Raw genomic sequence first — 27,013 nt, forward strand, 5'->3', positions numbered from 1 at the left:
ACAACTGAAGCATTAAACGGCAGCTCCTATACTCTATACCCCTTCCTATAAAGGCTAGCATTCCATAAGCTTTCCTCACAACCTTCTCCACTTGTGTCGCAACCTTCATAGACTTGTGAACCTGCAATCCCAGGTCCCTCTGTGTTTCTATACTCCTAATCGGTCTACCTTTTATCACGTAGCTCCTCTCTGCATTATTCCTTCCAAAATGCATCACCTCGCATTTGTCAGGATTAAATTCCATCTGCCACCTATCTGCCCAATGTACCAACCTATCTATATCCTGCTGTATCACCTGACATTCCACCTCAGTATCTGCCAACCCTTCCATCTTGGTGTCATCCGCAAACTTGCTGATCACACCACGTACGCTCTCTTCCAAGTCGTTTATGTATACTACAAAGAGGAGAGGTCCCAGTACTGAGCCCTGCGGCACACCACTGGTCACTGGCCTCCAGCCCGAAAAGGTCCCCTCAACAACTACCCTCTGTCTCCTATTGCCCAGCCAGTTCTCAATCCACCTAGCTACCTGTCCTCGTATCCCATGTGCCTTAACCTTTTCTACCAGCCTACCATGAGGGACTTTGTCAAACGCCTTACTGAAATCCATATAGATGACATCAACGGCTCTCCCATCGTCAACCGTTTTTGTCACCTCCTCAAAGAATTCTACCAGATTCGTAAGGCAAGACCTCCCTCTAACAAAGCCAAGTTGCGTATCCCTAATCAGATCGCAACGCTCCAAATGCTCATACATCCTACCCCTAAGTATTTTTTCCATTAATTTCCCTACCACCGATGTCAAACTCACCAGTCTATAATTTCCAGGGTTATCCCTACTACCTTTTTTAAACAGCGGTACCACATTTGCTACCCTCCAGTCTTATGGGACCTCGCCTGTGTCCAAAGAAGAGACAAAGATTTGCACCAGAGGCCCAGCAATTTCATCTTTCACCTCCCTAAGCAGCCTGGGATAAATACCATCAGGCCCCGGAGCTTTATCCGTCCTTACGCTACCTAAAAGCTACCTACTTCCTCCCTCGTAATAGATATTTCCTGCCACTGATCCACAGCTCCCTCTAAGACACTGCACGACACCGAACCCCTCTCCTTCGTGAATACCGATGCAAAGTATTCATTCAGGATCTCCCCCATTCCCTCCGACTCAATACATAACTCCCCACTTTTGTCCCTAAGAGGACCAATTTTCCCTCTAACTACTCTCTTGCTCCTAATATAGGAATAAAATGCCTTTGGATTTTCCTTAATCCTACCAGCCAAAGCCATTTCGTGCCCTCTCTTCGCCCTTCTAACTCCCCTTTTTAGCTCCCTCCTACTCTCTCTATATTCCTCCAGCGCACTCTCCGTACCCAGTTGTTTCGACCTAACATACGCCTCCCTCTTCTTCCTGACCAAGTCTTCGATACCCCCTGTAATCCACGGCTCTCTAATCCTACCTTTCCCATCCTTCCGCTTAACCGGAACATGCCTTTCCTGCAACATTTTCAGCTTGCCCTTAAAAGCCTCCCACTTGCCAACCATGGACTTGCCAGCAAACAGTCCCTCCCAATCAGCGTCCTGCAGCTCCCTCCTAATCCAGCTATAGCGCGCCTTTCCCCAGTTCTGTGTATGTTGACTGTGTATGTTGATTAATGATGTAAAGGTTTATTTATTAGAGTCACAAGTAGGTTTACATTAACACTGCATTGAAGTTACTGTGAAAATTCCCTAGCCATCACATTCCAGCACCTGTTCCGGTACACTGAGGGAGAATTTTTAGCATGGCCAATCTACCTAGTGAGCACATTTTTCTGACGAAACCTACACAGACATGGGGAGAACGTGCAGATTCTGCGTAGATAGTGACCCAAGCCAGGAATCAAACCCAGGTCCCTGGTGCTATGAAACAGCATGGCTAACCACTGTGAGCCACAATGTTTAGTACTGTGTCTAGAGTATTATTGATTCTATGTATAACACTGGAGTAGTTTGTTGTAATGAAGGAAATGGATTGGGATGTTATATATTTAAATGGTTACATGGTAGCTTTAAGATCCAGTCATGTGATTTGTCAATGACATCAATATAGTGCTGCACACACTACTGGTTTACTTTCAGCTTGTATTCTGTACAGGCCAGGGCTCTAACAATGTTGTTGTTAGTCTGAATCTATGTGTGTGAATCATGGCTGGGATTCTCTCTCAAAAAAAACTAAGCGCCCAACAGATGGGAAAATGGGAATATTTCCTGTCCATTTTTTGGGCCTACTTACCAGAGCGAATCTCCAACACTCTGAGCATAGCAGAATGTCTCAGCGTGATTCAGTCTGGTAAGTGGTGGGTGGGGCCTACTCCTGCTCAAGAGGCCAGCAGCATAGTGCTGAGGGACCACTGTGCATGCATCGATCTGTTCTCAAACCATTCACTGGGTAACAAAATTTCTCCTTATTTCCCTATTGAACTTATTAGTGACTATGTTATAATAAAGCCCCTGATTCTGAGCTCACCTGCATGTGAAAATCTCTTCATTATGCGTATTCTATTAAAACTATTTGTAATCTTCAAAACTTAAAAGTCCCTCACAGTCTCTTTCCAAGAACCCCAGTTTCACTTTGTACCCTACCATTACATGGAATTTACAGCATAAATCAGACCATTCAACCCAAATCACCTTTACAAGCCTCCTGCTACCCTTTTATCTAATTTTATCTAATCCTTTCACCCTCATGTGTTCACCAATTTTCCCTTCAATGCATGAGTAATTTTTAAAGAGACCATAAGACCTAAGAACAGAAGTAGATCATTCACCCCATCTATTTAATGGGATCATGACTTATCTGATATGAAAATCCGCAACTCCACTTTTTTGTCTCATCCCCATAACCCTTGATTTCCTTACTGATTAAAAATCTGTCTATCTCATTCTTTAACCTACCTAATGACCCAGCCTTTACAATCATCTGCAGCAAAGAATTCCACAAATTCCTCCTCGCCTCTGTCTTAAATGGGTGACCCCTTTGAGATTGTGCCCTCCTGTACTAGACTCTTCCTCAAGGGAGAACATCTATCCTGTGAAGACCCTTGAGAATTCTATGCATTAATAAGGTGACCTCTCATTCTTCTAAACGCCAATGTATACAAGACCCACCTACTCAACCTCCTCATGAGAAAATCATTCTACACCTGTGATCAATCTAGTGAACTCAACCAAGTGAGCCCAATCTAATGGGCTTTGACAGAGTTTAAAGTTTATTTATTAATGTCAGAAGTAGGCTTACATTTACACTGCAAAGAATTTACTGTGAAAATCCCCTGGTCACCACACTCCGGCGCCTGTTCAGGTACACTCAGGGAGAATTTAATAAGGCTAATGCACCTAACCAGCACATCTTTCAGACTATGGGAGGAAACTGGGGCACCCCCGCCCCTCCCCTGGAAGAAACTCAGGCAGACGTGAGGAGAACATGCAGACTCCACACAGACGGTGACCCAAGCTGGGAATCAAACCTGGATCCCTGACACTATGGGGCAGCAGTGTGAACCACTGTACCATTATGTCACCCCGAAGGCTCGTCAAAACGTTGACTTTCTTCTCTCTCCACAGATGCTCTTGGACCTGCTGAGATTTTCCAGCATTTTCTCTTTTTGTTTCAGTTTACAGCATCTGCACTTTTTTGCTTTAATTAACCCAATGAACCTTTTCTGGACTTCCTCCAACGTCAGTGTATCTTTCCTAAGGTAAGGGGGCCAAAAACTGATCACAGTATACCAAAAGGATGGGCCAGTTTTGGCAGGTTTCTATTGATAAGTCTGTTGATCAACACTGCATAAGCCTGTGAGGAATGGCCCAATGGATCTGGTGTTGGATGGCTGGTGGCCCGTGGGAAACCACAGCCCATGGTACGAGCTGACAGTCTGTGTGTTTTGTAGCTTTTCCACCTATCTCCAAAAGGAGATGTAGTCTTCCCCTCTGCCTGCACTCCCTTCACATAGAATAATTTTATACTGACGTCCACTAGAGTGCTTGGAGGGTAGAATTGGAATCCATCATGGCATCGACTTCATGAGGCACAGTGGAGAACATGCCCCTGTCTACATCAACAGGGACAATGTGTAAATAGTCAAGGACTTCAAGTTTTTAGGTGCCTAGATCACCATCAGCCTATCCTGGTCCCTCAATGCCAACGCTGTAGTTAAGAAAGCACACCAGTGCCTCTAGTTTCTCAGAAGGCTAAGGAAATTTAGCATGTACATTATGACTCTAATCAACCTTTACGGATGCACCATAGAAAGCTTCCAGATGTATCACAGCTTGGTATGACTCCCGCCCAAAATTGCAAGAAACCACAAAGTGTTGTGAATGTAGCCCAATTCATCACACAAACCAGCCTCCCATCCATTGACCCCCATCTACACTTCCTGCTGCCTCAGAAAAGCAGCTAGCATATTCAAGGACTTCACACACCCTGGACATTCTCTCTTCCGCCTTCTTCCATCAGGAAAAAGATACAAAGGTCTGAGATCAGACTAACTCAAGAACAGCTTCTTTCCTGCTGCCTTCAGACTTTTGAATGGATCTACCTTACCTTCAGTTGATTTGTCTCTTCACTCTATGACTGTAACATGATATTCTGCACCCTCGCCTTTCCTTCTCCCCATGTATTCTATGAACAGTATGCTTTGTCTGTAGAGTGTACAAACAATATTTTTCACTGTATAGCAATACATGTGATACTAATAATACAAAGGATGTTATTAAACTGGAAAGGGTGCAAAAAAGATGTACATGAATGTTATCAGGACTAGAATGTTTGAATTATAAGGAGAGGCTGCGACTTTTTTCCCTGGAGAGTAGGAGGATGATGGTTGACCTTAGAGAGGTTTATAAAATTATGAGGGACATAGATAAGGTGAATAGCCAAGGTCTTTTTTCTAAGGTAGAGGAGTCCAAAACTAGGAAGCATAGGTTTAAAGTGACAGGGGAAAGATTTAAGAGGGACCTGAGGGGCAACTTTTTCCATACAGAGGGTGTTGTGTATTTGGAATGAGCTGCCAGAGGAGGTGGGAGAGGCAGGTACAATTACAATATTTAAAAAGAGTTTGGACAGGCACATGGATGGGAAAGGTTTAGAGGGATATGGGCCAAACGCAGGCAAACAGAACTAGTTCACTTTAGGAAACCGAGCCATCATGGGCAAGTTGGGCTGAAGGGCCTATTTCTATGCTGTATATCTCTATGACCCTAAGGGAGGAATTTCCCCATCCCGCCCACCACCCAATTCGGGGGGAGGGGGGAGGTCTGTTGACTTTGGGGCGGGAATTCCTGGTCGTGGGGCGAATAGGGCCGGAAAATCCTACAAATGTTGCTTCCCACCTCACTTTGTCAGGGTGTCTTCTTGAACCTTTGGGATGGGATGTAGTTAATGGGCTAGGAATGCTTTGAGAGTGCTGTGTAAATTGCAGTACTTGAGTTAGTTGAGTGACTGATGGGCATTGCTACCAGGGTTAAAAATGGCAACATAGTTGGATCGTGTTGCCAGTGCTGACGTCCAAGGCAGTGTTAACTTGTTGCGTCGTGTCCTGGTAACAAAGTATCGGCGCTGGGCTGAGAGGAGAAGCTCACACTTCATTCAACCCCTCTCAGGATGGCTAGCTGTTGCTGCTGAGGGGGAAAAGACTACCTTCACCACCCCCCCATCTTCCAGTCACAAAAGATTATTTCCACCGTCCCCCCGCCGCCTCCTCGTCGTTGAAAAGCAACAGAAAGAGCCGAGTTTGTTTGGCGGGGAGGGAAAAGAATGACGGTGGCGAATAGCGGCGACAGCGACAAGAGAAGCTTGCTCAATGCGGACATGGAGAGAGAGCAGGAGATGCTTCCGGAGGCCGCGGACGCTCAGTGTTCCGCCCCGAACGGGGAGCTACAGCCCGACAGCGGGATGGAGGGCGAGCCGGCGGCCGGAGAGGAGGCGGGCACCTCCGGGCAGCCCCGGCCCGGCCACCTGCGCTCGCAGCTGGACGACCTGCCCACCTCCACCATCGCGTGCAATGTGGACGAGCGGGTGTTCGTGGACGCCCTGTACCGAGTAAGCGGCTTCTTTTCTCCTCATTGTGTGCACCGAGACACTAGGCCTCTTGTGTGTCTGAGAGAGAGCAATCACATCTGCTAATGCATAGGGGCCTAACATCAAATCTTTATTCATATGTACTGTTCCCTCAACTTTTTAAATCCTCATTACAACTCCTTGCAACAAGGAGTTGATTTATTTATTGTTACATGTGTTAGTGTGCAGTATTTTTTGCACCATTCAGACAAAGCATACCGTTCATAGAGAGGAAAGGAGAGGGTGCAAAATGTGGTGTTACGATATAGCATGGTGGCACAGAGTTCAGCACTGTTGCCTTACAGAGCCAGGAACCCGGGTTCGATCCCCAGCTTTGGGTGATGTTCTCCCAGTGTCTGCATGGGTTTCCTCCAGGTACTCCGGTTTCCTCCTACAGTCTGAAAGACATTATGGTTAGGTGCATTGGCCGTGCTAAAATCTCCCTCAGTGCAGCCAAACAGGTACTGGAGTGTGGCGACTAGGGGATTTTCACAGTGCAGTATTAATGTAAGCCTATCTGTGACAATAAGTAAACGTTTTTACACAAACAGACATAGCTAGGATGTGGAGAAAGACCAACTTAATGTGAGGTAGGTCCATTCAAAAGTCCAATGGCAGCTTTGGTTATATAATCTTGCAGCAAAAAGATACATTCTGGTGACTTTGAGAGTATGCAGTGCCTGTCAAATAATGCAAGACAATTCTGTTTTTGAATAATAATGTTTTGATTATTCCCCCTTGCTTGATCTTTTCTACACTGAAAAGATTGCAAATTTCCAAGAATGAATAATGCTACATATCCTGATTTTTATTGCAAATGTGGAAAGTTTTGGTATGACTTGATGTTGAAACATTGATACTGTACAGCTAGTGATAATTCAGAAGTGGTATGGGGAGGAATATTTATTTATTTGTGTCACAAGTAGGCTTACGTTAACATTGCAATGAAGTTACCTGAAAATCCTCTAGTCGTCACACTCTGGTGCCTGTTCAGATACGCTGAGGGAGAATTTAAAATGGTCAGTACACCTAACCAGCACATCTTTCGGACTGTGGGAGAAAACCAGAGGAAACCCACAAAGAGAATGTACAGACTCTGCATGGAAGTGACACAAGCCAGGAATTGAACCTGGGTCCCTGGTCCCTGGCAGTGTGAGGCAGCAGTGCTATCCACTGCAACTGTACCACCGCCACCCCCCCCCCCCCCCCCCCCCCCCCGCTGATGACACCAAGATTGGTGGAACGGCAAATTGTGCGGAGGGTGTGGAAAGTCTGCAGAAGGATCTAGATAGGCTGGGCGAATGGGCCAGGAACTGACAAATGGAATTTAACGTTAGCAAGTGTGAAGATGTCCACTTTGGTAGGAATAATGGTAGGAAGGACTATTACTTACGGGGCGAAAAACTGCAGCATGCAACAGTGCAGAGGGACCTGGGGGTCCTTGTGCATGAGTCGCAAAAACCCAGCCTGCAGGTGCAGCAGGTGGTGAGGAAGGCAAATGGGATGCTGGCCTTCATAGCGAGGGGGATTGAATATAAAAGTAGGGAGGTCTTGCTGCAACTGTACAGGGCACTGGTGAGGCCGCAGCTGGAGTACTGTGTGCAGTTTTGGTCACCGCACTTACGCAAGGATATTTTGGCCTTGGAGGGAGTGCAGAGGAGGTTTACTAGGCTGATACCGGAGTTGAGGGGGTTGAACTATGAGGAGAGGCTGAATAAACTAGGCTTGTACTCGTTAGAGTTTAGAAGAATGAGGGGAGATCTCATTGAGACATATAAGATGATGAATGGGATGGATAGGATAGAGGTGGAGAGGCTCTTCCTGCTCAGAAAGGACAGTAGGACTAGAGGGCACAGCCTCAAGATAAGGGGGGGGTGCAGTTTAGAACGGAGTTGAGGAGGAACTTCTTCACTCAAAGGGTGGTGAATCTCTAGAATTCTCTGCCCGTTGAAGTGGTGGAGGCTGCCTCGCTAAATATATTTAAGACGCGGGTAGATAGGTTTTTGATAGGCAAGGGGATTAAGGGTTATGGGGAGAAGGCGGGAATGTGGAACTGAGCCACGACAGATCTTATTGAATGGCGGGGCAGGCTCGAGGGGCTAGATGGCCTACTCCTGCTCCTATTTCTTATATTCTTGCTGCCAGTCACAGTTGAATACAAAGATATTTTCTTTATGTTCCTCTACTGTACTGACCCTAAAAAAATGAAAATATTTCCGTTGATTTATGATTCTTACAAGTATGAATTATCAACTCTGGGAGCTGAAAAGTTCATGTCATGATGTTGATCAGTGTCTTGAAAATGCACCAGAACTGTTTGCCTGAAGGTTATCTTGTGTTTTTTTTGTGTGTGCAATGTAAACATAAATTTCAGATTTTGCCAGTACATACCTACATCTGTGATCGTAGCTTTTTGCCATCTTTGACCGTTGTTTCCAAAACCACTGCCTGACTTTTTATCTGTGCTGAGGGCACTGTGTGTTTTCTAGAATGAGCTTCCTCTGAATATATTGCAGAGGAAAAAAAAATGTATTTAAGCCAATGTATATTACTAGTACTCCAATAAGTTTGGTTCATCTCGTTCCCGTTACCAGTGCCACCACTGATCATGGCCATCAGAATTTCTTCTTCTCTTGAAACTAAATTTAGAATGATAAACAGTAATTGTGCCACTGGATTACATTTTCTTGCTCAAATAATCAAAAGTGTGCAAATACTTCACACTCATCATTATACTTTATTGAAAAATATTTAACAACCACTGCCAATTAGTTACTAAATCAGTTTAAACTTGGATGCAATAATAAGATTGGGAACATTTTTTGGAAAAACTCTTCGCATAACTGTGTAAGATCTTTTTAACCGTAGAATTTTACATTTACTGGACAAGTTGATAGTTTGGTTTTTATCAGTTGTGACTTAGTGTTTATTTCAATTAGTTAATTGCTGTTGTAGCACAAGTGCCAGTTTCAGCCTTGTTGCTGCTTAGAATGCTTCAGAGTTGGCAGACATTTATTATGTTATTCATTTCACTTTTTTCTCCCTGTCAAACAAACAAAACTGTGCAAAAGTGCAAGCAGGCATTGCAAAACTTGGCTGACCAATGTTTAAATGCCAGTTAAATTTTAATGATGGTGAAGAGCTGATGGGCCATCATCTTAGAAAGATTATCAATTCATTTAAAGTTTTCTTTGTATTGATTGTGATTCTTGTACAATCAATGCAAGGCCGAGGTCTCACTCCACTTATGGAAATGCAAAATGCCTGTCGGTTCAGCTGCTGTGCTGCCTGCCACACATTTTTATCTATGTGCACCAGCTCCAGGTTTTGTATTGTTGCAAAGTTGTAGGCCTCCTGTAGGATTATTGGATGCAAACTGCAGCCAACATGGAATCAAAAGGGGAAAATTTGGTTCAATTAAATCTCCGTGACGCATTTTCTAAGTAGAAAGCCTTGTGACCTTGTTTACTTTAATTTTCGAAAAATATAAGCAACAGTGCATAAGCATTAAAATGTGGACCATTCAGAATAAAAAGCTGGGAATAGGCAGGGTATTGGTAGATTAGGAAGTAGCGCATTACTTGATGCTACATGTTTCAAGGTACAATGTTAAAAATTAAGAACAAAGAACAGTACAGCACAGGAACAGGCACTACAGCCCACCAAACATGTGCTGATATATGATGCCTTTCTAAATCAAAGACACAGTCCATCTATTCCCTGCCTATTCGTGTACCTGCCAAGGTCTCTTAACCTTTCAACTTTGTATTAATGATGTGGATTCAGAAACTGAATTTACAGATTCTATCAAGAGAGCAGTTGAATCAAAGCAGAGAGCTTGGAAACTGCAAAATGTGTTAAAATGAAACTTGACATGAAAATGTGAAGTATTACACATAAGGTGAATATAAGAATATTAAACCATTCAGCCTATGACTGTCACAATTTAATGAGATGATTGATCTGAAACTCCATTTCTTTTGAATGTTCTCTGATACCCTTGCATTACAAAATTTATATCAATCTCAAAATTTTACCATTTAAATTGGCGGAGCCTCTACAGCCATTTTGAGAAGAGTTCCAGATTTTCACTACCCTTTGTATGAGAAAGTGCTTCCTGAGTTCACTCTGAAATAACAGGCATAATTTTAAATTGTGATTTTTTTTTTTGTCCAGGGTTGACTCACCAGAGGAAGTAATTTATCTGTATCCCTTCAATTGAATCAATCATTTCAAACACTTTGGTTAGACTGTCTTTCAACCTATAAATTCATGGGAATGTGCGATAGCATTTAAACTACGACATTGCCTGGCAAATCTGTGCTTTATACCCTCCAATTCTCTGGATTCAGTGCCTGTACTGAGTGCAATGCTCCAACTGAAGCCAACTTCCTAACGTTTATATTCCAACTTCTTTGAGATAAAAGTAAAAGTTCCAATTATAGTACATTGATTACTCTTTGGATAACAATGACGTCATGAGTGGTATTGAAATAGCTCAAGATGAGATTGAAAGAAATCTAAGGGGGGTTTCACTGGACCCAATGCTTAACAGGCCTAATCATTATGAAGCAACAATCAACAGAACAAGTAGAATAATGAATGTTGTAATGTAAACCAAGAAAAGAGCTACAGGGTGGATTCCCAGACTCTTGAGTTCTGAGCAAAGGCTGGAAATATTTGGGAGGATGGTGGCACAGTGGTTAGCACTGTTCACAATGCCAGGGACCTAGGTTCAGTTCCGGCCTTGGGCGATTGTCTGTGTGGAGTTTGCATATTCTCCGCATGTTTGCATGGGTTTCCTCCAGCTACTCTGGATTCTTCCCACAGTCCAAAGGTGTGCAGGTTAGGTGGATTGGCCATGCTAAATTGACCCTAATATCAGGGGGAATTAGCAGGATAAATGTATGGGATTATGGGAAGGGCTTGGGTGGGATTGTGGTTGGTGCAGACTCAATGGGCCAAGTGGCCTCCTTCTACACTGTAGGGATTCTGTGACAGGATTCTATGACCATTCCTTGAAAGGAAAATTTGGAGGTAGTCTTGGATGTAACATAGAAAATTAATGGCACCAATAAAGGTGGCCATTCAGTTCACTGTGCTTGTGCCATCCAAAGAAAGAGCGATGTGAAGTAATTCCACTTTCCATTCAGTAGTCCTGTACATTAGAGCACTTTATGTATATGTACAAGTATTTTTAATATATGATGAGGGTTTCTGCCTTTACCACCCTTTCAGGCTGTGAAATCTGTGCCTCCCGATGCCCTCTCCATGAAGATTTCTCAAGTCTCCTCTCATCTTGCTAATTACTTTCAGTTTATTTCATCTGGTTATTGACCTTTCACTGATAAGGAGTAGATCTTTCCTACCCACTTTACCAGGCTCTTCAATTTTATATGCCTCAATTAATTCTGCACTCAGTATTCCCTGTTGCAGATAAAACAACGTCAGTCTGTCCAATCTTTCTTCATAACTAAAATAATTCCATTCCTAGCAACATCTTTCTAAATCTTTTCTGTGCCCGCCCCCCCCCCCCCCCCCACCCCCCAGTGGGATTATCTGTATATAGGCAGCCAGAACTATGCACAGTATTCTTGATGTAGCCTAAGAATGGCACAGTGGTTAGCACTGCTGCCTCTCAGTGCCAAGGACCCAAGTTCAATTCCGGCCTCAGGTCACTGTCAAGTGTGGAGTTTGCACGTTCTCTCTGTGTCTGTATGGGTTTCTTCTGGGGGCTCCGGTTTCCTCCTATAGTCCAAAGATGTGCGGGTTAGGTTGATTGGTCATGCTAAATTGACCCTTACTGACAGGGACTAGCTAGGATGGGGTTATGGGGACAAGGCTTGGGTGGAGTTGTAGTTGGTGCAGACACGATGGGCTGACTGACTTCCTTCTGCACTGTAGGATTCTATGATAACCTACCAATTATTGAGTAGTCCCTTGCCTTCTTTGCAGTCCCCAAGTGCATTATCTCTCATTTCTTCCAATTGAATTCTGTTTGCCACTTTTTTGCCCATCTGACTTGTCCATTAATAACTTTCTGCAGTCTAACAGCTTTCTTCCTGATTATCAGCCCCATGACCAATTGTTATATCTTTTGAAAACTTCTTAATCATGCCTTCTACATTCAAGTCTAAACCATTGATTTAATTCATTATACAGTAAAGAAGCTAGAACTGAGTCCCATGGAGCCTCAATTGAAGCAGCCTTCCAGTCACAAAGGCATCCATTGACTATTACCTGCCTTGTGTCACTGAGCCAATTTTGGATCCAAGTTGCTGTTTGCCCTTGGATACCATGGGCTTTTATTTTTCTAACCAGTCTGCCATGTGACACCTTGTCAAAAGCCTTGCTAAACCATGCTGGCTACATAAAATGTAATGCACGTGACAATCCTGCTTGTCGCCTCCTCAGAAACAAGGGGTTTATATTTCAACCCCTTTTGAGATAAAGATAAAAGTTCTATTTATAGAACTTTGGTTACTCTTTGGATAATAGAATGAATTCATGTGTAGTGTTGAAGTAGCTCAGGATGAAGTTGAAATGGATCTAAGGGTGTTTCATTGGACCCAAAATCCATACTGACTGCCCTTGATTAATCTGTGTCTTTCTAAATGACAATTTATACTGTCCCTCAGAACAATTTGCCTGCCACCCAGGTAAGACTTGGCTGCCAAGTACTAAGTCGCTAATCTTTTTTCAAATCCCCAATTTTTTTTAAAACAATGGATGACGCTGGCAGCCCTCCAGCATCACATCTGTAGTGAGAGGGCATTGGAAAAGGATGGTCAGATGCTGAGGATTTTCTTCCCTTGTTTCTATGGGCAACCTGGGATATACTTCATCAAAGTCTGGTGATGCTAAATCCCTTAGTGTTTCCTTTCTTACTATGTATTTCACACTCCATCTCCTTAACTACAGTGTCTGCATTGTCTTCCCCATCCTGTTTTGTGAAAACAAATGGAAAGTAGTCATTATGAACCATTCCCACATCCCTCTTCTCTGCAGACAAATTACTATTTTGGTCTCTAATTGGCTCTACTCTTTCCTTAGTTAGCATCTTACTGTTTATGTGCTTTTAAAGACATCTTTGTGTTTTCTTTGATTCATGCCCTCTCTTTCCATTCGAAATTTTCTTCTTAATTTCCTCGCTGCACTCTCCATATACTCTCCAGACTTTCTGCATATTGAGCTCTCGTTATCTGACATGAGTTTGTCTTGTTAGCCTTATCCTACTCTTCCTGGCATCCAGTGATGTCTAGATATTGGAGTTTTATCTTTTGTGGGAGCATTGTGCCCAATCCAGTTTCTTTCTTGAATTACACTTGTGATGCAATTTTAGCTTCAAGGAAGCTTGTCTTGCAAAATCACATCTCAGATTAGTATGATTGGCATCTTCCCAATGTGAAGCGTTTTACTCTTGGCCTTTGTCCTTTCCCAAAGCTACATTATTGAGTTCTGATCGCCATCAGTAAAACACCCTCTGCCCAGCTTCATTCCCTAAAACTAAATCTAAAACGGTCCCATTTGTGAGTTTGCTACATACTGACATTAAAAAGGTTTCTCTGAAGGTAGTTGAAGAATTCTGTGCCCTTTATAACTTTAACACTGATTTTATCCTAGTTTAATATTAAAGTACAATCCTGTACTATTGCTCTCCTTTAGGTTTCCTCACTTCTCAGCAATATCAGATATCGGTCCTGGCCTTGTTGAAGTGTAACCTGTCCATCTTGTTCATATCAATCTGCCCCAGCACTGCACCCAATGCCTCAAAAATCCTTCAAACACCATCTCTCCAGCCACACATTCATTTGCACTGTTCTCTTACTTCCGTACTCACTGGAAGTAATCCAGCGATTGTCACTTTTAATGAATCTTTGGTAATTTCTTTCCTAATCTCCTAAAGTTCGCCAGCAGGAACTCACCACTCTTTCAGTTGATGTCACTGGTATTGATATGGAGCACACACTGCCTCTGGCTGTTCACCCTTTTTCCCCTTTTGAATACTTTGCAGCAACTCAAGTGGTTTTCCTGAGCTAGGCACCATGGAGGCAATATGTTATTGTGAATTGATGTCTTGTGTATAGAGCAATACCTGTCTCTTGCCATAATTATTGATGGCCCCATCTGTTGCTTATCTGACTTTCGTCTTTCTCTTATTTGCAATGATCTCATTATTCTTTTGGCCATAAGTTCCCCCTTTATTATTTATAGTGTTAAATTGAAATTAACTGTTTGGCTGATATGACTCTTGGGAAACTAAGGACACCCTCATCCCCTGAAAGAAAAAAAAGTGAAGTTAAATAAAAACCCTTTGATTAGTCAAGGACAATTGCACATCAAGGGTGGGCAAACTACAGCCGGTGTAAGCGGCAGTGGCTAAGGGCAAATTGGTTAATGATGGCCGGAGGTAGGTTTTTTGACTGTCATGTTAGGCCAATGCATGTGTAGGAGCATGGAGAGCAGCACCAAGTCAATGTGCATTCAAGATTACTTACAAGATAACTGTGGCTTCAATTTGCATATTGTTTTTTGAATATGTGCCCTGGAATTTCAACTTCTCTTAATTTATTAAAAAAAGTGAAGTCAAGTCTTATGTTTTGTTTTCCCATTTCCTCACCTGACGATGCTGGTTCTTGCTGAGGTCTGATATTGCAGGTGTGGGCAGTCCAACAGTACCTTTTCAGTCCTGTCATGTGCAATGATTGTTTGATAGGCTGTTTGATACTTTTGCCTCAGAGTCAGACAATTGGGCTTCTGGACTGAAATGCAAAAATCAAAATGATGCCTCATGCAGTATTATGGGGTTGCTGCACTTGGGGGTGTGGCTTTGAGACCTCACTGACTATATGTGTCACTCTAAATGTATTTTCTAGCCTCCATTCTTTGCTTCATTGCATTAATCATGGGCGACTTCAATTTTCATGTTGATTGGGCTAATCAAATTGGAACTGGCAGCCCAAGAGAAGGACTTCAGAAAATGCACTCAGGATGGTTTCTTGAAGCACTGTGCAATGGAGCCAACCAGGGATCAGGCTATTTTGGATCTGGTAAATGTGCAATGACGTAGGTTTAATAGATGACCTCAAGGTGAAGGATTCCCCTAGGAAGTCGTGATGAGAACATTATAGCATCGAGCATTCAGCTTGCGTGTGAAATAAATTGGACTGAAATATGACTGTTAAACTTAAAGAAGGGGAATTACAAAGATATGAGGATGAAATTGGCCAAAGTGGACTGGTCACTTAGATTAGTAGTTAACGTGATAGTTGAGCAGTGGCAGACATTTCAGGAGATAATTCATGACTCCCACAGAAATACATCCCAATGAGAAGGGAGGATTCTAAAGGGAGTAGGAACTTACCATTGGTAATTAAGGGCGTTTTTGTTATGGTCTTGTGGCTTCATTTAACCTTCTTTGGTTGCGATCCACTATTCCCTTGATGCCTTCGAACATGAAAATGTAAGAAACCAGTTTCCCATGAACTGCTGGCAACATGCTAGAGGGTCAGGTAATGTAAGAATAGAACAGAAAGTGTTGAGATAATAACATTTTCTAACATTTAAGGTGCCACTTTCAAGGAAAAATACAATCCGGAAAAGCTCGGATGAGTTTAACACTTTTTTGAATGAATCCAAGTTCATAAATAACCGCACAATGGCCGAAACACCCTCGCCTTTTCAGTTCCATTGGTGTGCAAACACGTTTTCCCTGCTGAAATCCAGATTTCACAGCAGCTTTCAGTTAACTGATCAGCATCACAGCTCCTTAATGGGGATTTTCACAATATGAACTCTGACGCTATAATAGAGGGGTGACCTCCTGCATTGCTCCTATTAAGACAAGAGGATATGAAAAAAGGGTGCATTTGCTTTAATTATTGTAATGCATTGTTATATAATTATAATGAAAGTTTTAGGAAAACATCTCAATTCCCATGGCAGGATAGGAAGTGGGGGTGGATGGTGGTGGTGAACCATGCAAATGTCTGTTGACGTTGGGCAGGATTTTCTGGTCTTGGGATGAGCACTGCCGGAAAACCCTGTCCTTTGTTTATTTGAAGCAAAAAGTATCTATATTAATTATTTGATTTCATGAACATTTATGCACCTCCACTCCCTACAATTTTCATACCTAAATGTGGCCCGCCAGCTGAAATGTTTTTCCAAGCTTGCTGTACACTATGTAGAAAACACAAATGTTGCTGTACCTCTGGGTATGACAGCAACTTCAGTTTATTATGGTATGGTCATACTGTTACCTTCCCATTCTATCTCACCATGAGTACATCGTAAGGACCAGTGGGCACAACTTTAGGCTAAAGGGATGATCCTTTAAAACAGAGATGAGGAGGAGTTTCTTCAACCAGAGAGTGGTGAATCTGTGGAACTCTTTGCTGCAGAAGGCTGTGGAGGCCAGGTCATTGTGTGACTTCAAGACAGAGACACATAGGTTCTTGATTAACAAGGGGATTGGGGTTATGGGGGAAAAGGCAGGAGAATGGGGATGTGAAAAATATCAGCTATGATTGAATGGCAGAGCAGACTCAATGGGCTGAGTGGCCTAATTCTGGTCCTATGTCTTATGGTCTTATCAGGAACTAGCACACTCAGTATACATCACATTGACCTTGAAATTATGCAGTAATATTCACATGAAAATATTTGCTGCAAAACTTCCTTTACCTTTTAGTTTAACTGATGTATTAATTTGTAATGGAACTGTACCTCTCCGAGGAGCCAGTGCCATGATGAAGGGAAGGAAAATGTGAAGATATAAATTAAACTCCTACTTCCTTGAAGATATATTTGGCAATCTCATGGAGATGCAGTCCTAGATACATACAGCACAGAAACGTGCCCTTCAGCCTACCATGTCTATGCCAACCATCACATACCAATCTGTACTTATCCCATTTACCAGCACTTTGGACCATAGCCTATATAAACATATTCAGAACAGCAGGTTCAGGGGAAAAGAGTCTGTTCAGGATCTCACAGAACCCAACAGCTCAGTAGATTTGCTACAGCTTTGCACCCAACTGTTTGCCAATTTGCAAACTTGTTACAATGCTATCTAATCTAAACCAGGGAAAGGCTTGTTACAAGTGATTAACTGGTGATGTGGCTGCAGACCCAATGTAACTTCATTCCTAGGTTTTGTTACTTTACTTTCATTGATTTACAATTTAATACAGCTTGGCAGATTTCAATCCAAATAGTTGCAAATCAAATGGAAATTGCTATTTCGTGCAGTCCCTATTGACTGAGATTTCTGTTAGTCTGAAAGGTTTCCTGAGTAATTAGAAAAAATCCAATAAACCTTCAGCGAGAATCACAATGTATTTGTACTAATTTGTGTCAGTTTTGTCTGAATTTTTTTGAAGGTCAACAATTCTGAGCCACTTGCTTCGCAGTACACCATACCGACTTACTGTCACCTGAGTACCTCCAAAGCCAATTTCTGGTCAAAGAATGTGGCACGAGTGGTTTTGAATCTGTGCCATAGTCTCCAGTGGTTTGCAAAGTTAAGTAAGACTTTTTTAGCGCAGTTGTTTTAGACAGTGGCAATCCATCCCTATTCATCCCTGTTGAGAAGAGATTGCACAAGAGCTGAAGCAGGGATGGCAACTCTACAGCAGGAGAAATATTGGCTCGAGCCCAGATGCATACAGCTTTCTTCTGATTTTGAGACCAATGAAATTTGATATTCTGATGTGAGGTGACAAACACTATGAAAAGCTGAATTTGAGACTGCACTCCAAACTAAGCCATGGCATCAAGGCAAAGGGAGCAGATTCAAAGTTGGTAAAAGGTAAAATGGGCAGCACGGAGGTACAGTAGTTAGCACTGCTGCCTCACAACGCCAGGGACCCCGGGTTCAATTCCTGCTTTGGGTCATTGTCTGTGCGGAGTCTGCGCATTCTCCACGTCTGCGTGTGTTTCTTCCAGATGCTCAGGTTTCCTCTCACAGTCCGAAAGATGTGCTGATTAGGTGCATTGACCGTGCTAAATTTTCAGTGTACCTGAACATGCACAGGAGTGTGGTGACTGGGGGATTTTCAATAACTTCATTACAGTGTTTATGTAAGCCTACTCGTGACACTAATATATAAACTTAAAGGTAAATTTTGGACTGATATTTGATGTCAAGGACCTCCTCAAGTCAAAAGTGATTAATACGTAGAATGTACTTTGGCAACAAGGATGGAGGGTATCCTTGGGATTATTTAAGAAATAATGGAAGAGAACATCTGTTTAGGGTTTTCAAATATCAGACTTGACCCAAAAATAGCTCATTTTCCTTTTGAATTAAAAATGTTGGGGATATTGATCCTATTCCAGAGGGGTAAGCAAGTAACCTAGGCTGGCACATAGTGAAACAGTGGAAGAGTCCTGCACATTTTCTTGAAGACACTAAACTGATGCCCATCTGCCTTCTCAAAGAACCCCAAAGACTCAGTATTCTAGGGATAGAAGAGTAGAGGAGTTCTGCTGGTATTCTAGGCAACGTTTATCTATCAACCAACAGAAAACAGATTATCTTGTCATTTACCTCTTAGCTGTTTGTGAGACCTTGCCCTGTGCAAATTGGTTGATGCACTTCCTTAGGACAGCAGCTACAGTTTAAAAATAATTCACTGGTTGGTTGTGAAGCATTTTGGGGCTTGAAATGTGATTCTGTCCTTCCTGAGCTAGTATGCATTGAATTGCTTACTCATCTGCGGCTCTCCTGACTGTGTCTCCAGACAGTCATAAGTGAACTGGTGAACAGTTCCAACGTTGCAGCCCATAACCCTAGAACTTGCCTTTGTCAGCCTCTGCCCAGCCCTGGAGTATGAACTCTTGTGACTCCAATCTGCATATGTGAAAACTGTGATTTTACACTCACAATGGGCATTTTCCTTTGTTAATCCTATTATAAAGTTTCAGATCCATATTTGGCTTGTGGACCGAAGTAATGGATGAGGCAAATTAGCTTTACAGATAATTGCAACAGAGAAATGGACTTCAGGTTGAAATTGTGGTTTTATGTTTCTTATACCGGAAAATGTTACAGACTCTCCTCTGCAATATTTTTGCAGGATGACCTAGTAAAATACTACAATATCTATTATGTATGACTTCTTCATTAAAGCTGCATGATGCCACTGTTCATATAGTTCTCAAGGTAGTTGTGCTTTAAAGAGAAGGAAAGCAACTGGTAGTTCTTTGCCAGCAATGTGTTATTATACTGCTTGTATGTGGCAAACAAAACCGGACTATATGGTTTTATACAGTCCAACCAACTATGACGGGCAGCGCGGTGGCACAGTGGTTAGCACTGTTGCCTCACAGCACCAGGGACCTGAGTTCAATTCCCAGCTTGGGTCACTGCCTGTGCAGAGTCTGCACTTTTTCCCTATGTCTGTGTGGGTTTCCTCTGGGTGTTCCAGTTTCCTCCCACACTCCAAAAGACATGCTGGTTAGGTGCATTGGGCCATGCTAAATTCTTCCTCAGAGTACCTGAACAGCTGCTGGAGTGTGGCAACTAGGGGATTTTCACAGTAACTTCACTGCAGTGTTAATGTAAGCCTACTTGTGATAGTAATAAATAAACTTAAATTTATGAATCGTGTTTAAGAAAAGTTAAATGTACAATACCTCAGTTTTATCCAGTACATTACCAACTGGAATTCTTTGCTAACCAGGATTTCTGATATTCCCCTAATGTGAATTGTACTTTGCCAACCAGAATTAATGACAACGCTCCCTAGAACCCATACCTGTATCCAAATGGTTTATGTTGTAATACTGAAGATCAGAAGCAAAAAGAATGCTGTTCTTTACTGCCCGATTAGGTTATGTTACAAGTATTGTGCTGCATTCCGTTGGTAAATGGAACTCTCCATTAATCAACACCAACCATTCCCCACACATGCCAGATAAAGGTTTTAGTATAACAAGTTAAAAGATTTCACTTTTTTTTAGAACTTCTAACATGTATCTTTTACAGGTTGAAGAATTGGAATTTGTCAAGAACATGTTTCTCCTTGCTGGGGGGTCAAGAACTAGGGGATGCAGTGTAAAAAATTAGGGGTCTCCCATCTAGGACAGTAGAATTTTTTTCTCCAGTGTCATTAGTCTGTGCAATTCTCTTCCCCAGAGAGCAGTGGAGGTTGGACGATTGAATATATCCAGTGCTGATTTTGCAGATGTTTTGAAAGACAAGGAGTCAGGGGCATAGACAGAAGAGTGAAATTGATCCTCTATCTGAATGGCCATGATCTTATTGAATGGCAGAGCTGGCTGAAGGGGCCAAATGGCCACCTACCGTTCCTAATTCTTGTGTCTGAAACTTGGATGTGTAATAAAAATGAGAATTATAGTTTAGACTTTAAGAGAAAGGCATACTGGTAGAATTGGTAGACACATCGCTGATGAAGTTCAACACAGAAACCTGTACAGTAGAGCATCTTGGTATACGGAGAGACAATCATGCCAAATGGTTGTCTCTACAGCAGTACAATTGGCAACACAACAGATCCAACAATATTTATAGTTACATATGATACTCTACTTGCGCAATCCAGGAGTATACCGTTCGCCGTCTAACCAAACCAGACCCTTCGGAGCATGGTAGACTTTGGTATCAGAACTAAAGTCTTTAGGTTCCTGTGAATCTTTTCCTTGTCCCCTTCCATCGGTATAGTGATCTCCAGGAATGTGATGCAACACCTACACTCATTCATTTCACGCCAGGCTCTGGTCTTTTAATTGTCAACGTTTCTCGTTGACCGTTTGTGGGAGTCAGAGGCCTCCACTCCTGCAGCCTTGATAGGTACGATGCACACCCAATTCTGATGGAGGTGCAAGAAGAGGGAGAGACTTGGGGCATTTGTGCACAAGTCTTTGAAGGCAGTAGGGACAGGTTGACAGAGCAGTCAATGAAATGTTTGAAGTTTTGCATTTTGTATGTAGAAGCACAGAATACAAAGAAAGAAAATTCTGTTAGGGTTAATGGTTCTACTAACTTTACTCCCTGGTAAGGTAAGCCTTTTCCCTCCAATTTGTGCTGGCCCCTTGAGCCAGCTCTGCCATTCAATAAGATCATGGCCATTCAGATAGAGGATCAATTTCACTCTTCTGTCTATGCCCCTGACTCCTTGTCTTTCAAAACATCTGCAAAATCAGCACTGGATATATTCAATCGTCCAAATACTATAGGAATATAATGTCCAGAGTGACCTTAGGCGGAGTCTTCAAATAAAAGGGTTCCCATCCCAACAGGTCTCGTGCTCTTTCACTCTCTTTCACTCTCTCCCCACCAAATGTGAGAGTTTTATAATATCTTTAAAGAGACAGCACTTCTTTGACACCAGCTGGAATACTGACCGGTATTTTAGGATCTCACTCGGATGAGGTTCATAAAATCCCGCCCGAGGCCAGCAGGAAATTCTGTTCTGTGAATTGCAGCTGCTCCAATTCCGGGGCAGGTGTGCTGGTAAAGTTCTGGCAATTGTGTCCAAATCTGGAAAGGACATGAAAGGTTTAGAGAGGGGACAGAAGGATTTACTTGAATTTTTCAAGGAATGAGGGATTACGATTACATGAATAGATTGGAAAAGCTGAGGTCTCCCTTAAGCATAGTAAGAAGTCTCAGAACACCAGGTTAAAGTCCAGTAGGTTTATTTGGCAGCACAAGCTTTCAGAGCACTGCCCCTTCATCAGTGAGTGGGAGTTGTGTTCACAAACTCAATTTACAAGATAATGGTTGAAATGCGAATCTTCACGAGCAATTCCCTATCTGTAAAGAATCGCATTCCAACCATTATCTTGTAAATTGAGTTTGTGTCTGTATATGCCCTGTTTGTGAACACAACTCCCACTCACGTGATGAAGGGGCAGTGCTCCGAAAGCTTGTGCTGCCAAATAAATCTGTTGGACTTTAACCTGGTGTTGTGAGACTTTTTACTGCGTTTACTCCGTCCAACACCAGCGTTTCCACATCATGTTTTCCTTAAGAGCAGATGCTGCTAAGGAGATTTGATAAAGGTGTTTAAAATAATGAAGGGTTAAATTTAGAATAAATAGAGGGATGTTTCCAGGAGGTGGAAATTACCAGAGGGCACAGATTTAAGATGATTGTCAAAAAAAAGTGTTGTGTGGGAAAACTTCTTCACCCTATAACACATGTTGTAATGATATGAAGGGTGCCAATTGCGTGGAATGGATTATGCAAACACATTGTGTGTTCATTTATTTATTCTAGGCACATGTGAATAGGTAGGCAAGGATAAAAAGCTTGAGGACACCAAAGCTGCCGTGTCTGTTCTGCATCAGGCCAAAGTGAAACACAGGCTGGATCACGTGACACATTTCCCTTAAAGTGATGGCATGCTGCTATTCCTTAAGGCATGTTACAACACACCTACTGAATTTTGGAAAGCACTGCCTGAAAGGGTGGTGAATACAAATTCAGGAGTAACCTTCAAAAGAGAAGTGGATGAATACTTGGAGAAAACATTGCAGGGGTATGGGGAGAGCTAGAAAATGGGACTGACCAATTTGATCTTCTGAAGAAATGGTTTGCTCTCAATGGGCTGAATGGACTCTCTTTGTGTTGCACTATCCTATGAACACTAATCCATGGAAATTTAGCTAAGAGTAAAGGAAATCAAACCTGCGGAAAGCTATCAAAATATATACACAACTTATAAACATCAAGTTACCTATGTAATAGTGTTGTAATTCTTAGCTGGATGCTCGATTGTCGGGGGGGGGGGTTAAGGACCAATAATGTATTGTTTAAAGTAGACAAAGTTTTTGATTCAAGGCACTTACGAAGTGAATAAAACCACAAGAGTCCGCCAGTTTGGAACAGCAAAAATAAACTTTACAAATTTGGCCAAATAAAACTACCTACAATATCTATCTTATACTCTTAATATTCAGGGTTAGTATGAGGCACAAGTGAATTAACAGGCAAACTCTGGTGGGGTACACCACACTGCACAATAAATAACAGATGCAACCAATGTTGACTCCATAAATTTCTCGAACTCACCCGGACGTTTATCACACTGAGCCAACTAATCTCATTGAAACTTCCTCTTTCTGATGTGAGTTTCCGATTTTCACATTTTGAACTTATGTCTTTGGAATTCGTCTCCAAAAAATGCTTGGTTTCCAACAGTTGACTGCTGCGGTTTCAAACTACAACCAAGCTAATTACTTCCAGAACTCCAGCTGCATCAAGGTTAACTGCCTTTCCCTCAGGATTTCTGCATTTAGCTTCCAGCTAATTAAAACTTCCAGTCGTTTCCCCCATACCAACTTTATCTTATGCCAGCTCCCAACGCAAGCTTCATCACGGATAACAGATCCAGTATTTGGTTTGCTCTACTTCAGGTGTAGGCCTGGCTCTGCCTCTCCATTTTCAAGTTGCTATCAGCTACATAAAGTCCAAACCTAACATGGTTGGTTGCTTTTCCTAACACCACCAAGTCTTGTCTGCTGGCTATACACTAACTAAATTCACAGAAATAAACTCAAAACAAAGAATCTCACTAGGTTCCTTGAATCTCCATGGCTATGTGACACACATATAAACATAGAAAATAAAAGCAGGAGGAGACCATTTAATTCTTTCGGCCTGCACCACCGTTCATTATGATTATGGCTGATCATAAGAACAGAAGAAATAGGAGCAGGAGTAGGCCATCCAGCCCCTCGAGCCTGCCCCGCCATTCAATAAGATCATGGCTGATCTGTCGTGGCTCAGTTCCACATTCCCGCCCTCTCCCCATAACCCTTAATCCCCTTGCTTATCAAAAACCCATCAACCCGCATCTTAAAAATATTTAGCGAGGCAGCCTCCACCACTTCAACGGGCAGAGAATTCCAGAGATTCACCACCCTTTGAGTGAAGAAGTTCCTCCTCAACTCCATCCAACTCAATAGCCTGATCCTGCCTCCTCTCCCTATATCCTTTGATCCCCTTCACCCCAAGAGCTATATCTAACTGCTTCTTGAAAACAGACAATGTTTTAGCCTCAACTACTTTCTGTGGTAGCAAATTCCACAGGCTCACCCCTCTCTCTGGGTGAAGAAATTTCACCTCAACTCTGTCCTAAACGGTCTACCCTATATCCTGAAACTGTGACCCCTTTTCTGGACAGCTCTACCATTGGGAACATCCTTCTTGCATCTACCCTGTCTAGTCATGTTAGAATTTCGTAGGTTTCTATGAGATCCCCTCTCATTCTTCTGAATTACAACAAATCTAATCCGAACTGACTCGATCTCTCCTCATACGTCAGTCTTGTTATCCCAGGAATCAGTCTGGTAAACCTTCTCTGCACTCCTTCTACAGCAAGAACAACCTTCCTCAGATAAGGAAACCAAAACTGCATACAGCAAATTGAGTCTGTGCCAATGAATTCCCTGTTTGTGAACACAACTCTTCACTCATCTGAAGAAGGAGCAATGCTCTGAAAGCTCCTGCTATCAAATAAACCTGTTGGACTTTAACCTGGTGTTGTGAGACTTCTTACTGTCTTTACCCCAGTTCAATGCCAGCATCTCCACATCACAATACTCCAGGTATGGCCTCACCAAGATCCTATGTAATTGCATCAAGACATCCCTGCTGTGGCACTCTAATCCCCTCGCTATGAAGGCCAACATGCTGTTTGTCTTTCTTACTGCGTGCTGTGCCTACGTGCTTACTTTCAGTGACTGGTGTATGAGGACACCCAGATCTCATTACACATACTCCTCTCCTAATTTATGGCCATTCAGATAATAATCTGCCTTCCCGCTTTTGATACCAAAGTAGATAACCTAACATTTATCCAAATTGTACTGCATCTGCAATTCATTTGCTCTCTCATTCAACTTGTTGAAATCACACACAGATTTCTGCATCCTCCTCACAGCTCACCCTCCCACCAACTTTGTGCCATCTGCAAATTTGGAGGTATTACATTTAGTTCCCTCATCTAAATCATTAATGTATAATGTGAATAGCTGGGCTCCCAGCAGGACCCCACGAGTCACTGCCTGCCATTTGGAAAAAGACCCATTTATTCCTACTCTGTTTTCTATCTGCCAGCCAGTTTTCTATCCTTCTCACTACCTCCAGTCTACCTCTAATCTCTTACGTAGGACTTTGTTGAAAGCATTCTGAAAGTCCATTAAATCATGTCCATTAAATCATATCCATTGGTTTGCCTCTCATCAACTCTACTAGTTACATTCTTGAAGAACTCCAGTAGATTTGTCAGCCATGATTTCTCCTTCAGATGTCTGGCCTTGACACTGTTTTCCAAGTGTTTTGCCATAAAAACTTTGATAATGGATTCTAGATTTTTTCCCCCATTTCTGACGTCGGGCTGACTAGCCTATAATTCCTTGTTTTCTTTCTAACTCTCTTTTTAAATAGTGGGATTACATTTCACTATTCTCTAATCCTGATGAAATGTTCCAGAGTCTATGGCCTGTCCCCAGGTAGAAATGCAAATTAACAACCTTTTAATTTCAAAGCTCTCCTTAATTCTTGGAAACCATGTGACTAACTTGTATCTTTTCCTGGAATAGCACGTCACCTGTCCTTTAATTAAGTCAGGCCACCTGCTGTTTTATAATTTTACCTTTCCAGCTGTTAATCTCTTGAAAGGTTGGGGATATGTTGATTAATTTGTATGTAATAAACCCCAAGCTTTTCAAATTGTATTTGCTTTAGGGTTGTTCATCAGTTTCTCAAGCAGATTCTCCCATTATCTGCAGTTAAATCCTTAATTCCTAATGGCTCAAGGTTATATTTAAAAACATGTGAATTGTGAACCAGATATTTGCAATGCTAAAAAAATAGTCCCAGTTGGTTCACCCTTTGCTGATGAGGGCCATGCTAGAACTGAAAGGAACTTGTGAATCATTTTTGCTCCCCCAGGTTGACTTTTTGGATCTGACCTTGCCTCCTAACAAATAGTTTATTTATTAGTGTCACAAGTAGCCTTACATTAACACTGCACTGTGAAAATCCCCTCGACCCTGCATGGTAGCACATTGGTTAGCATTGCCACCTTGCAGCGCCAGGGACCCGGATGCAATTCCTGGCTTAGGTCAGTGTCTGTGTGTGTTTCCTCTGTGTGCTCTGGTTTCCTCCCATAGTGCAACAGACATGCTGGTAAGGTGCATTGGCCATGTTTGATTACTCACCCAATGTTCCCAAACAGGTGTTAGAGTGTGGCGACAAGGGGATTTTCAAGTAACTTCATTTTGGTGTTAACATAAGCCTACTTGTGACTAATATAAATAAACCTAGTTGCCACACTCCAGTGACTATTTGGGTACACTGAGGGAGAATTTAGCATGGCCAATGCATCTAATCAACACATCTTTCAGATTATGGGAGGAAACTGGAACGCCTGGAGGAAATCCACACACACACGTGAAGAACATGCAGACTCCACACAGACAGTGACCTAAGCTGAGAATTGAACCCACGTCCCTAGCGCTGTTAAGCAACAACCAATTCACACAACTAAACGTTGTGCCACCACTCTGCACAAATAGGTTGTTATGCTTTTTTTGGTTCATGCCGTAAGAATCCACACTAAATATAGAATTGAGTGGGAACTTCTGATCGACAACGGACATGACGTCACTCCGTGCCACTCTGAACCTCCTCAAATTCAAGTGCCAAGTCAGATCTCAGGCAGATTCCATATGGATCATGATTAAAATTTGTAGTTCCTCTAATTGAGATCTGTGGTGATCCAGCGTTGGCTCGGTTCCATTCAAGAGCTGTTGACCTACTTCTGCAACAAAGATAGAATGATAGAAAGTTTACTGTACAGAAAGAGACCACTTGTCCATCTGGTCTGCGCTGGCTGCAAAACAAACCACTACTCGGCCCAACCCCACTTT

The 27,013-nt window shown here is 42.4% G+C and overlaps 1 protein-coding gene and 1 long non-coding RNA gene across 2 annotated transcripts in view; one reads left to right on the forward strand and one right to left on the reverse strand.

The window, feature by feature from the left end:
* The first annotated feature begins 5,579 nt into the window (after window positions 1-5,579).
* The window catches only part of LOC145353178 (calcipressin-1-like), a 75,679-nt gene continuing 54,245 nt past the window's right edge, over window positions 5,580-27,013 (forward strand). Inside the window, exon 1 of the mRNA XM_080203650.1 lies at window positions 5,580-6,082. Within this exon, the coding sequence (XP_080059776.1) occupies window positions 5,798-6,082 (285 nt within the window). The 5' untranslated portion in view covers window positions 5,580-5,797. The remainder of the gene's footprint in view (window positions 6,083-27,013) is intronic.
* LOC145353179 (uncharacterized) overlaps window positions 26,558-27,013 on the reverse strand; it is a 67,528-nt gene continuing 67,072 nt past the window's right edge. The window contains exon 4 of the long non-coding RNA XR_013888655.1: window positions 26,558-26,904. This is a non-coding gene — a long non-coding RNA (uncharacterized LOC145353179). The remainder of the gene's footprint in view (window positions 26,905-27,013) is intronic.

Source organism: Carcharhinus amblyrhynchos, chromosome 15, assembly GCF_965287045.1.
Source record: "Carcharhinus amblyrhynchos chromosome 15, sCarAmb.v2.hapA, whole genome shotgun sequence".
NCBI lineage: Eukaryota > Metazoa > Chordata > Chondrichthyes > Carcharhiniformes > Carcharhinidae > Carcharhinus > Carcharhinus amblyrhynchos.